Source organism: Cervus canadensis, chromosome X, assembly GCF_019320065.1.
Source record: "Cervus canadensis isolate Bull #8, Minnesota chromosome X, ASM1932006v1, whole genome shotgun sequence".
NCBI classification, from domain to species: domain Eukaryota; kingdom Metazoa; phylum Chordata; class Mammalia; order Artiodactyla; family Cervidae; genus Cervus; species Cervus canadensis.
The window spans coordinates 68697882-68711625 of record NC_057419.1 but is presented as its reverse complement, the minus strand read 5'-3'; the positions used below and the strand labels follow the sequence as shown (position 1 = coordinate 68711625).

General features: G+C 37.5%; 1 protein-coding gene across 10 annotated transcripts in view; it reads right to left on the bottom strand.

Moving 5' to 3' along the window:
- Positions 1-13744, bottom strand: part of DMD (dystrophin) — a 2532480-nt gene that overhangs the window by 380030 nt on the left and 2138706 nt on the right. For all 10 annotated transcript variants that reach the window (XM_043457704.1, XM_043457699.1, XM_043457698.1 and 7 more), the window contains one exon: positions 8531-8687. In XM_043457704.1, the coding sequence (XP_043313639.1) occupies positions 8531-8687 (157 nt within the window). The remainder of the gene's footprint in view (positions 1-8530; positions 8688-13744) is intronic.

Genomic DNA, 13744 nt, shown 5'->3' with positions numbered 1-13744 from the left:
GGACACATGCGCTATCAAGGAAAGCTCATAGTCATCTTATATTTTTATTGTGGTAGAAACATGTAACAAGAGATACCCCTTCACAAAGTTTTAAGTGCATGATTCAGGAGTGTTACCTATAGGCATTAGGGTGCACAGTAGATTTCTCCAACTTACTCATTTTGCATACCTGAAAGCTTCTACTTGATGAAGAACTCCACATTTTCCTCTCTCCCCAGGCCCTGGCAATCACCTCTCTGTCTGCTTCTGAGTTTGACTACATATAACCTTTAAACTGGATAAAAAAGTTTATCTTATTTTCACTCTACTTCTGCAGAAAAGTGAACCTAAGGGATTATAGTATCAGATACATGTAGCCATTGTCTCTGGTAAATTTAAGCATTATTTCAGATAGTTAACAACCTGAACAAAAATACCAATTTATAAGTGACATTTAAGTCAGTTTGAAAAGTAAATGGACACATTCTAAGTCTGAAATAATTTTTTTAAATATCTAATTTTAGTTGATGAAAAAAATATTTTTTGAGCATCTTGCGGGGGCAAAGTGTTTAACCAGCTCCTGTTGAGATTTACTTTTTGGAAGTCTTTTAAGCACAAAGTTGTCTTCTCTGAGATTAAGGGCAGGGGCTAGTCGAGACTCCAGCCTGCTTGCAGATCTCTGATACTGTGGAGGGATAGTTTAGTGCCCACGTAGCATCTTGCACAGCTGTCTGACTCTCAATCCTAAGGCTGAGCTGCTTCCAACAACCACTGCGGAAGTCACTTCCACAGACGATAATGCTATTAAACTCCCAGTCGACCTTGAAAAATCACTGCTGAAAATTCAGTCTGCTCCTAGGGTCATTTAGAGAATTAGGTATTAGGTTGTTGAGCCTAAACCCTAAATTTTGGACATTCAATCTGAAGCAATAGTGCAGATAAATGGATTATCAGAAAACCCTGTGAAAAATTAATTAATATTCCTTCTCAAGAGGCTTAGCCAAAATTTGACTGTCAAGTGTGAGTGGTGACTAATTTCTGAATCACACAATTTGTTTCTGTCTATCAACATAATCCAGAAATGGAACTTCACATACACACTCTCCCCTCATCCATGATCATTTTGAAGTCTTTCCCATTTCCATAAATGGCATCATCATTTCCCCATTTGTTCAAACCAGAGACTTCAGAGTCATCCTTGACTCTAACATCTCTCACATTCCACATCCCATCTATCTTAAGTTCTATCAGCTCAACTTTCAAACTGTATCTTGGGTCATATAATTTTTCATCATATCTATCATTTCCATTCTAGTCCAAACGATCATTATCTCCTTCCTAAATGACTTCAACACCCTCCTAACCTTTCTCCCTGCTTTCCGTTTTGCTCCTCCTACCATCATTTCCTCACACAGAGGCCAGAGTCCATTTCTGAACACGTTCATCAGATCACATCATTCCTGCCTGTAGTCTTCCAGTAATGTCTCAATATACACAAAATAAAATCCACCTCCCAATTAGGGCTGAAAAGGCCATTCATTATCTGGTCTTTGCTTCTCTCTATAACCTACCACTAGCCCATCCTGCTATTCCTTGGATACACCAAACCGGTTCTTACACCTTCACATTTGCACTTGTTGCTCCTCTGGCCTAGAATATCCTTCACTCAAGGTCTTTGCTTGACTCCCTCACACAGAGAACCCTTAGCTCAACTAATAGTCTCTTTAGGTAGGCCACTACCTCTCAGTCTTTCTCTAGCCTTATTTTGTTATTTTATATTCATAAAACTGATCTGATATGATTTTATTTTTAATTCTTTTTTTTTGACTCTACTGTGTGGCTTGCAAGATCTTAGCTCCCTGACCAGGGATTGAGCCCCAGCAGTGATAGGGCTGAGTCCTAATCACTGGATCACCAGGGAATTCCCCTGACATCATTCTATATATTAGTGTATTGGCTTACTATATGTTTCCCTCATTAAAGTTTGAATGTCTGTGGAGGCAGAGTCTCATTTTGTTCACTATTGTACCTTCAGCTTCCGGCACAGAGTAGGTGCTCAATAAATAATTACTGAAAGTCTCAATAAATGCTAGGAGTCTGAGTTATGGTAGAGTTTTTCCTAAAATAATTTTTTGAGGGAAATGGAAGAACACATAAAAAGATCAGAGGCTTATCTGTGATTAAATGAAAGTGTGTAAAAATTCTTGGTAAAGGCAAAGTACTACATGAATTTTATTTTAAGAGTATTTGTCAAGATATCAAAATATTTTGACATGGTTATAAAGAGGACTGTGGTAGAGAAGTCAACGTGTAAACTATTCATAGTTTATCTTATTATAGTCATTAAACAAAAGTAGCAAATCCTAGATGACTCTGTTCTCAAGTTCTGATGATAAAGCTAGTTTTCAGAAGACTTCTTCAAATGGCTAGAAATGTAGTTCTAAAAATAATTGAAAATCTTTTCTATTCAGCATTCCTAAATATGACTGCATAAAATACCAAACTTATACAAAAGCAGCTTTTAGTTCATTAGTGATGAGGAACAGATCAAAAAGATGTTGATTTCCTCCAACCTAGTCAAGCAGACATCTTAGAGTAGATAACTAACAGTGAACTTCGCTAGGGGATCAAAACTTGTTTAGAAATCCCAAGAGGCCAGGTCAATGAATGCTAGAATGATTCACTCTATCACAACCCTTTTTGTTGTTGTTTTTCAGAGGTGACAGGGAACAATGCATTTATTTGGTAACACAAAGCTGACTTGAATCTTAATGTCCATGAATGGCATCTAAAGACATTTTCTATGTCTGTGAAAAGACAAGGCAGTGAACTCATTGAGCTAACACACATACTAAAACACACCCAAAGGAAGCAGGCTAGTATTGATAACAGAATTGCTTAAATAATTGTATAACCTACAATGTGATCTCAGGATAATTTTATTGAATTACTCAACCTCTCCCTCACTTTGTGGTGACTTCTGAGGACACTGAATGTGCATAATATATGAACTGACAAATGAACAAGTCCATTACTCTACTCAAGACTTCTCATTTGTCAACAGCATCCATGCAATACTGGCTTTCTGTCCCCTGTTTTCATAATGTATGTATTGATTACTTCCATCTAAATCTTTACTAGAAAATCTCAGGAAGCTTTGAAGGTGTCCTTATGGTCTCTAGGGAAGGAATTAGAGAGATTTTTAAGTTGAAAGATGAAAACCAAATGACAAACAATTTCATTAGTAAAAATGCAAACAAAACGTTATTACCTACAGTGTTGTTATAATCAAGGCCTAATTTCCATTTCAATTTGGGGTGGGATGAAGAGCATTAAATAAGCTCATGGTTTTATTGCAGTTCTCCTTAGAAATCCCCCACTATGATTTGCTCCTTTAAAACTCTCTCTAGGTTAATCACAGAAGTAGACAAGTAATAAATATCACTTTAGTGACTGCTCAAGTAAAACAAAGGAAGTCAGTTTTAAAAATATATCTGGACCAGAATAATACACACTAATTGAAAACGCGTCAGTCTAGTGAGGCAAGTAATGAGGAACCGTAAAAGCCAGGATAATGTATGCAAAAGATATAAAAATTGGCCAGTTTATATTTGCTAGGGCACATTTGAGCTTTAATTATTTATAACACTTCACTGCATATGGAGCATTATTTTATTAATTAGTCTTCAGAGTTATCCAGTTGCAGTTGTTATGCGGCCCAACTGGTTTGGGGAACACAGATCCACTCCCAAGGGGGTAAAAACCTGCTCTGGAGAATGAGACCACAATTCCCAAATACCTGTGTGGACTCTTTTAGACTTTTACCTATAGGAAAACCATATACTCTTCAATCAGAGTCATTGAGATTGACTATGTATTTTTGCTTTAAGTAAATACAGTTCAGTTGCTCAGTTGTGTCCAATTCTTTGCAACCCCATGGACTGCAGACATATGATATTTTGCTGCAAATTTCATCATTAATCTGCAATGATTTACTAAGAAAAGATAAATGGCCTCTTTTATAAGTATTCTGATCTATAGAAAAAAAGTGGAATATATTAAATTACTATTTATACTTTTGCCATTTTAATGGGATTTGTGTTCCCATAAAAGAGAAACAGCATTAATAATTTCTAATAGATAGCAGGTGATTTTTTAAAAAAGTGACACATCAAATATATGGGGAACAAGTTTACAATAAGAAGTGAGCCATCTTAAAAAAAAAAGAAGTGAAACTTCTTGATACTAAAACATTTTATATAAACAGTATTTGGAGCGAGAAACCCTTCAAGAGCATCACATTTTCTAAAAAGGCTACAAAACAAAATCTGTTCAAGACCAGATCTTGACAGAGTTTTGTAATGACTACGTTCCCTTTACTTCTTCCTAACTGGGTTCAGAAGCTCTGATAGAGAGACCCGGTTTCAAGTATTTTTCCTTTGTTCTTTTTGTCCCCAGGCAGTGAGAGCATCACGAACTAGATAGCAATTCCACAACAACCATAAAAGGGCTACTGCATAAGGGTGACAGAACTGAGTAAACAGGTGCTAAATTGTTCTCTCATCAACACTTAGGAGTGATGATGTTCTTTAAGGGAGTGCTTTGTGACATGGATTTTTCTTAAGGATACAAAGAGAATTTAATGGAAACATTGGACCAGAACACAAGGAAAACCAGAGGGCATCAAAGTAGCTTTACACACTATGAAAAGATGCTTACTTGGGAGTAATCAAAAACCCTGCAAGTGAGGAAGGAACATCACTCTTGATTCTTTATCTCCCTGCCCTGGATCTCAGGAGGACAGAGAATGAAGAAGAGATTAGTTCATTGGCTGTTCTCCTCCCTTCCTGCCTCCTTATCTTCTTTCCTTAATTCCTTGGTTCCTTTATCTACTCAGTGTCTATCATGTACTAGACACTTTAGAAGGTGCTAGGTATAAAAATGACAACATTCTTCCGAAAAGAAAGCTTCTTGGAGCACAAGGTTTAGTGAACGTGGTTGACATTAATCAAAAAGTCACACATATGCACAATGACAAGTAATGTTACATCATAGAAAGAAAAATATGGTGTTATGAAGACATATAAAATCTAGTCAAATGTGAGCATTGGAAAAAAGTTTGCTTGATGTCTGAGCCAAGATGTAAAGAATTCTTAGACATTAGAATTTCCTAATTCTCATAATTAGGAAATTATGAGGGCGTAGGTTTGGGTAGAAAGGGTTTCAGACAGAGGATCAGTATATTCAAAGCCCCACCTGAGAGGAACAGAGAACTGGGAAAAAAAACCAAAAGCAGGTGTTATAGCTAGTGTTAAGAGAGCAAGAGGAAGAGCAGTATGGGAACAGAAGTTTGGGGGGCTTGGGGGTCCCGCTGAGGATTTGTGGTCATTTCCCAATGGCATTGAAAAGCCACTGGGGAGTGTTAAGATGAGGACTGACGTAATTCAATTTTTATTTTTACATAGATTACACAGACTGAAAATGTTGACTGCATTGTAGGGTGGTAAGAACAGATACAGAAAAGTGAGGAGAAAAGGTCTCTAGAAATGGGAATGATGACACAGTAGACAGGGTCAAGAGAAGTAAACTGATCCAGTGACGTGTTAGTGTTGGAAGGCTGGAGGTTGGTCATCCTGAAAAGGTACTATGCATCAGTCTGCTCTGATGTTGTTTGGATAGGAGAAACTAGTTAGTTAGATTCTCCAAGACTTAGGAATTTGTAGATGACAGCAACAAGAAGATAAGGAAGGAATTTAGGGTCTTGAAAGAGTTATCAATATTAAAATGCTTGATGATTGAATCTAAGTTGGACTTGGAGGGAGACAGAGAAGATCAGTGGAACGAATATACAGAACCAAGAGTTATCAATAGGCTGGAAGTCCTGATAAACCACAGAGAGGAAGCAGATGGGTATTTGAATAAGTATACTAACCAAGTGGGGATTAATTCACTTCCGTATGGTGATTGTTAACCAGAACTCTAACATCACATCTCCCTAAAGCATATTATTGATCATCAGATTATTCAGTAAGAGGACTGAGAATGATAAGGACTAACAAGCAACTAAAGGCAACAACCAGGGAGAGTGAGGCTGCATTTATGACAAAAGGTAGGCTAGAAGGGACTGTGAAAAAACTAAGTGGATCAAATTCCTCATCTTAAAGCTGAAAAACAAAGGAGCAATCACCATCTCATCTATGGAGGAGGAGGGCTAGAATCCCAGTCTCCTGAATCCTAGTGCCTCTGTCCAATGATTCATCACCTTTGATTTATGGAACTAGAATAAAATGATACCTTTTGTACAAATTCTGTCTTATCTCACTATATCATATAATGAATTCTACTTAAAATGCCCATCCTTCTCAGTGAATCCTCTTCTACATATACACCAGAGTGTTTTAACTATTTATTCAAGTGTTTAGAACATTAAAAAATATAGCTATTGTATCACTTGTTGTTTAGTCGCTAAGGTATGTCTGATTGTTTGTGACCCTATGGACTGTATCCTGCCAGGCTCCTCTGTCTATGGGATTTTCCAGGCAAGAATATTGGAGTGGGTTGGCATTCTCTTTTCCCACAAAACTGCCTTAATATTCTCAATTATATGGAGGGGAATGGCTAAAGGAGAAACTGGCAGGTTTCTTGGCAATTATTTATCAACTCCTGGATCTTCTCTCATGTTCTCTTCCCTTTCTGTAATCTATACCTTCTTTTTTGGAATAATATAAACCCTTGAGCTTTCTTCAAGACGTGACTTCTGGCTGTGTCTTCATAGAGATCTTTCTTTTAAGTGCTGAACATACAAAAGTGGCACCATTCTATCAAGTTTTTATTGCTTGGTAGTAATTTACTTGTTTTTCTGTTCCCTTCTGTCCGTGTACCTTTTATTCTCATTTTAAAAGCCCCTATTAGTACCTACTGTATGCCAGACACTTTGCTAGGGACTAGGGTCTTGGAGTTCAGCATGATCAAGTCTCTGCCTTCCTCACTCAGAGCTTAGTGGAGACAAAAATATAATCAAAAACAAAGAAACAAAAGAAACAATTGATCTTTGTTGGAGAATGCTAGTGAGCAAGTTGTTATTCTAAAGACTGAGAAAGTAGAAACCTTTACCCCACTTATCCTAGATGAACAATAACCTGGGTACCCAAATAGTGGATGAGTATCCATTTTCTTTTCAGAGAAGCACTCCAGCTAATGGGCTTCCCTGGTGGCTCAGTGATAAAGAATCCACCTGCCAAGCAGGAGATGTGGATTCGATCCCTGGGTTGGGAAGATCCCCAGAGAAGGAAATGGCAACTCACTCCAGTATTCTTGCATGGGAAATTCCCTGGACAGAGGAGCCTGGTGGGCCTCAGTCCACTGAGCTGCAAAAGAGTTGGACAGGACTTAGTGAATAAACAACTCCTGCTAATAGATGTCGAAGAAATGATAGAAATATGCAACTATTACATTGCAACCCATAGCCATTGATCACTGCCATAGCCACAAACACACAAGAGAAAACAAAGCACTCTGTACCTCCTGGTGATGGATGAATACATCACTATCTATGAAGCAGTCTTACCAAGAAAAGTCAAATGCAAATATAATCCAGTGTGTAGAATTACACCATTCAGTAGAGTAGCTACTAGCCATATCTGAGCACATGAAATGTGACTAGTCTGAATTGAGCTGTGTTGTAGTCATTGTAACTGTAAATTTTTATATTGATTCCATGTTAAAATAACAATAAATATTGTTCTATAGCTATGTAAGATGTTACCATTAAAGGAAATGGAGTGAAATGCAAAGGAAAACTCTCTGCACTATTTTTGGAACTTAACTGTGAATCTGTAATTGCTTCAAAGTGGGAAAAAAAAAGGGATTTCAAAGACAAATTAGCCAAACACAATGTGTGGAACTTATCTCAATGCTTGTTTAAACCAAAAACGCAACCCCCCCCCCAAACCTGTTAAAACATTTAAGCCATGTATATGAGAAGTAGAAATTTGAATACTGCCGTAGTATTTGTCATGATAAAATTACTGAGATTTAAAAAGCATTACAGTAACAATGTGGTTACCTTTAAAGAGCAAATTCTTATCTTTTAGTTTTATCAAATATTCATGAATTAAATGATCTGTACCTGAGATTTGCTTTAAAATAATCAAGGACAAAGTAGAAGTAAGATTGGCCATGAATTCATAATTATTGGTTTTGATGGGTACACAGGGGTTTATTACAGAATTATGTCTGCTCTAGCATATGTTTAATATTTTCCAAAATAACACTTTAAAGTATCACCAAAAGACATAGGCAAATCTTTTTTTTTTTTTTTTGGTACAGACATGGGCAAATCATAAATGATATTATTAATGCAGATGCTTTTGACATTTAAAATATAATGGCTTGGATTATTTCTAATTGACCTTTGGACTAGAGGAGTAAAAACGATTTCTATTAAACTTGATTTGTTTTCTTTTTTCAAACTAATCTCAGTCAAAACTAATTTTAAAATAGTTGTTGAATGCTTACTATGTGCAAAGCACTATGCTTAAAAATGTCCTACCCTGTGTATATCGTTCTGCTTCTGAACTGCTGGGAAATCGCCTCCGATAGGTGCCTGACGGCTCAACTCATCGTCTTTCAGCTGTAGCCACACCAGAAGTTCCTGAAGAGAAAGGTGCAGACGCTTCCACTGGTCAGAACTGGCTTCCAAATGGGACCTGGAAAACAACAGGAGCAAACTGCGTGAGAATATCTTGAAAGATAAATGATGGTTCTAACAATCCCATTAAGGCACCTTGGTTGGTTAGTTCCATAGTGTGTAAATGTACTGTGAATTATATAGCAGCCCTCAATAAAAGGGGGCTTCTCTGGTGCCTCAGACAGTAAAGAATCTGCCTGCAATGCAGGAGACCCGGATTCAGTCCCTGGGTCAGGAAGATCCCCTGGAGAAGGAAATGGCAACCCACTCCAGTATTCTTGCCTGGGGATCCCATGGACAGAGGAGCCTGGCGGGCTACAGTCCATGGGGTCGCAAAGAGTCGGACACGACTGAGCGACTTTCACTTCACTTCCTCAATAAAAATCTAGCTACCTGCTTTTGAGACCAACAATGGGGGGTATTTTTGGGGGGCAACTTTGAGGGAAGACTGTTTAGCTCTATGTTTATTTTAACGTGCAGAATTCTGAGACTTCTGGCATGAAATATACACTGGAAAGGCTTGTTTTCCTATAGTGGTGCAGTCAATGACTCTTAATGTTTCTGGTAGAAAAACTTGGACCCAGTGACTAATATAAAGCACTCAGTTTTTGTGTGACTCATGCTAGGACTGGAATTCTTTCTGTTTTGAGAAATGGAAAGGTCTCTCCCCATATTTTGACTTTTCCATTTCTACACCCTAGGCAGCCTCTTCCATTGACTCCTTCCATCTGGCATCTGCTCCTCTCTGTGCCTCTCCCCATATGCTTCTCCTCTGCATCGACCCTTCTTTATTCACGTGCACCTGGGACTTGTTTTCACCGAGTTCCAGCATTTTCCGCTTTGTTTCCTCTATGTAAAAGGTTCTGAGACAACAACTCACGTGGAAAAGTCAAAGCCAGACATTGGCCTCCAAGCCTTCCCCCAACATGAATAATTTAGGCAAGAGGCTGAGTGCTTTACCATCAACTGTATTTAGAACATGGGAATCCGTAGAAGGCATTTAAGACTATACAAATGAATGATCTGTGTTACAGAATCCATATTTCACTTGGGGATAAGAAGCTAAATTAAGGCAATAAATCATCATCCAGAAAACAAAGAAACTCAGAATGTAAGTCAAGCTGTACCCTCAGGTAAATCAAGAATTATGCTGCATCACTTATATCTTATCAGCAATTACTAATTAATTCACAAAAATTAATGCTGCCTATAATATACATACAATATAGTTTCTAATGTTGCAGAGATTGAAATGCAAAGTCACCAGGAAGAAAAGCATTCCCCTTTGCCATTTCATAACTTGGCCTGATATTTCAAATACCAGTCTCCTGCTGATCTTAGTCAAACAGAATCACCAAATAGTACCTAGGTGCTGAAATTAAATTACTCTAAAACTTTCTGAGGGAAATTTGATGATATATAAATGTCTTTAAAATGTGCAAATACAACAACCCACAAGCTTAAAACTAAGGAACTTATTCTAAGAAAATAACCGGGAAAGCATGCAGAGATACAGGTAGAAATCAGTTATTTACAGCATACATATGATTGATACAAAGTAGAAACAACTTAAATATTCAATACTTGGAAAGTGCTTACATATGTATTAGTGAACTCATACCACGCAATGTTCAAATCCTGTGAATCCTACGTGATGTTCAATGTGATGACGTAGGCAAATATTCATGGACATGGAAAAGATCAGTCTGTCCAGTGGTTAAGTAAGAAAGCAGGTTACAACAGTGTATATCATCTATTTTTCTAACGTGCTCATGTGTGTATCCGTGTGCACATGTTTGATTGTGCATCAAAAAAATTCTGAAACAACTAGTTTATCCCTCACAGCTGGATTTACATGTGATGTACTCCTTCATCTTTATACTTTTCCAAATTGCCAGAATTCTCTATTGTGAGCCATATAGACATTATATTCAGAAAAAAAAAATGAAGGTATTTTCATCAGGGAAATTAATCTGTTCAAGACTCTAAGGACATTATCATCTAAGAAATGAATCATGACATACCATAAATATCATGAATTAAATGTAACAGTGAAGACTGCATATGGCATAGAGGTCAGTTCTTCTAATGTTTCTGTTCCCTCCTCCTATTTCAGTTATCACTTGCCCAGGATAAGCCAACTGAGAGCTCCCTATGCAAGATTTTAGCTGTTTAATGACAGGTAATGACTAGGATTCCCTAGGGTGTCTGGAATTTGCAGCTTGGGCCCCTTGGGGGTAAAGGAGGCTGTCAAGCAGGACACATTGAAAGGTAGAGACAGGCACAGTACAGACACGGAAAGGCAGTGAATGCTAAATAAGACACTGATTAGATAAATATTTACTGAGTGCCACTCAGTCCCAATCAGGCACTGGGGAGTAAGGAGAGTGGAAGGTAAGGCAGAATATAAGCATGTCTAGTGCCTGGCTTCCATGTGTCTGGTGAAGGAAATAATACCTCCCTGCTCAAGGGCAGGTGGACCAAGATGAGGCTTCCAACTGCTGCTTTCCTTACATAAGGCAATGCTACAACCCCGTCCAGGATAAATGGTGCTGACCAATTATTAGCAGGTCAATGAAACCCTTTGCGCCCCCAAGAAAGAGGCAAAAAAAAAAAAAAAGAGCACTGAGAGGCAGGGAATTCCGTTCTAAAGGATCTAAGAGAAACTTCATAGCAGGAGATAGAGCAGCTGTGAAGAGCCAGGGACACAGGATGACAAGAGAGTTAACAGAAGGGCCTGGGATCCTGTGTGACACAAGGCTCTCACTTTCCTGGGTGAGCGGGTCGTCCTTAGTCATCCCTGAGGCATGGAGTTAGATCACTTTCCCAAACATCTGATCTCCTTAAGTACATATCAAATGACTTTCTGTTCCTTGCTGAAGCCTGAGGATGAAAGGAAAGATGTGATCCGTGGACAAAAACAACAAGCTTATAAAAGACAGTGGACAGTGGGTTCGGGCTGGAGAGGAGAAACCTCAGTCAGATAATGGCTTCTGCTTTAAAACAACAGATAGCAAATTTATAGCCATGGTTCTCAAACTTTAGTGTGCATAAGAAACACTTGAGCAGCTTGTTTAATGTACAGACTCCTAGGTTTCACCCCAGATTTTTGGCACTTGAAATTTTTTATTGAAAAAAAAAAATGAAGTCTTATCACTAATTTACAATATGATATTAGTTTCAGGTATACAGCATAGTCATTTGGTATTTTTTCAGCTTACACTCCATTTTAAGCTATTACAAGGTAATGGCTATAATTCCCTGTGCTATATAATATATGCTTGCTGCTTGCCTATTTTATACATAGTAGTTTGTATCTCTTAATCCCATTCCCTTAATTTGTCCCTCCCCTCCTCCCTCTCCCCTTTGGTAACCGTGAGTTTGAAAATCTAAAAAATAATCAAATGAATGTATATGCAAAAAAGAAACAGACTCACAGATATTGAATTTCTATATTTTGAACAAGGCTCTTCACAACTCTGCTGGTTGTGAGCTCCAGCACCACCCTTAGAGGAAGAATTTCTTAAAGTATTTCCTATGTGCCCTAAGCATTACTTATTGGTTTCCACAGGGCAAAGGTGGAATTTGCCAGTGACATGATTTTTAAGGAGATCTAACTGTAATGAAATGCTCTGAGCTCAGAAAACATTTTCTCTGGCCATGCTAAGCTGGTGGAGTGTTGTCAAGACACATTTCTAATGCATTTGTTGGAAGCAGCTGCCCCATTTTTATTTTCAAGATTGTATACCAGATATTTCTAAATGATTAACCTAGGTTTATATTTGGAGTTTTTCTTGAAAATGTTCCTTTGTATTTGTAATGACTGCCCCACCCCTACCCAATTTTATCATAAATTCTTAGGGTTGAAAGGAATTTTAGAGATTATTCACCCTGCTTGTTTTGCAAATGTGGGAACTGAGAGACAAAGGTACAGAGACGCCTGCTGAAACACAAAACTTGAGCTGTCATATTGACGTGGGAAATGGAAACTACAAACTTTCCTCATATGAGGAAATTTTTAACCTTGATGGTTTCCACCAAATGTTTTGGAGTCCCTGAGCAAAATACATTTCCTGCTAATTGGCAAACGTACTCTCTTTATCCCTACCTACTCAACAGAAAATGAAAGAGGATGTTTGAAGAGACACACTTAGGTTCTATGCATTTTCTATTAATCTTTATTAGGATAAGAGCTTAGGGGTTACTAGCTTTTAACAAGGCAAGTGGCAATCTTTAATAAGCAGATAATTTCTGTAATTTTTAAGGTTTAGGTAAAATGCAGAACCTTTAGGTATGCTGGGATATATAACTTGGTCTTTAAGAAACTCTTCAGTGTCAGGAATCTAAGAATTATAGGGCTGCTAAGGTGATTGTTATTTCTCTAGACACAGATATTTCAAGTGTGATTCAGTTGATGCCTAGTTTGAAATCCTTAATAAAACTTTACTCTGAAAGGCATCTATTCTTAAAGCAAAATGTGTTATATTGAATTCATTTTTCACTTTGACTTCCTTTATAAAACTAATGATATATCCCTGTATATCTTTGGTACTCTTGTGTAAAAAGATAGCATGCAAGCATACAGAAGAAAAGGTAAAGAGTGCAGAAATAATAAGGAACCACAGAAATAAAATGGGAGTTATGGGGCTTTAAATAAAGAGAATTAAGCTCAAAGAGAAGTAAACATCTTTTTTTCCCACTGAGCCATGAACTCCAACTTTCAAACATAATTAATATCTCAAGAGTAAGGAAAAGGTCAGAGACACTCAGTGTCCAAGTAGCATTTTTCTTTCAAAGACAGAAAGACTTTGCTTTCTTTTGCTTTTTTTTGTCCTCCATCAGAGAAAAGACTTCTAATTATTCTAATTTCTAATACCTAGTACTTTCTACGAGATTTCCTGCTGCTGTGGACCATACAATGTTGGTGTCCTCACCTCTCAAATGAACTCTCAAAATTTCATAAAAGGAATTATCTTTATATAATATCTACAAGTTTTTTCCCCAAGAATAAAAATCTCACATAATATAAATTTTGCTGAAATGATATGGATGTATGTGATTCTTATAGTTAATAAC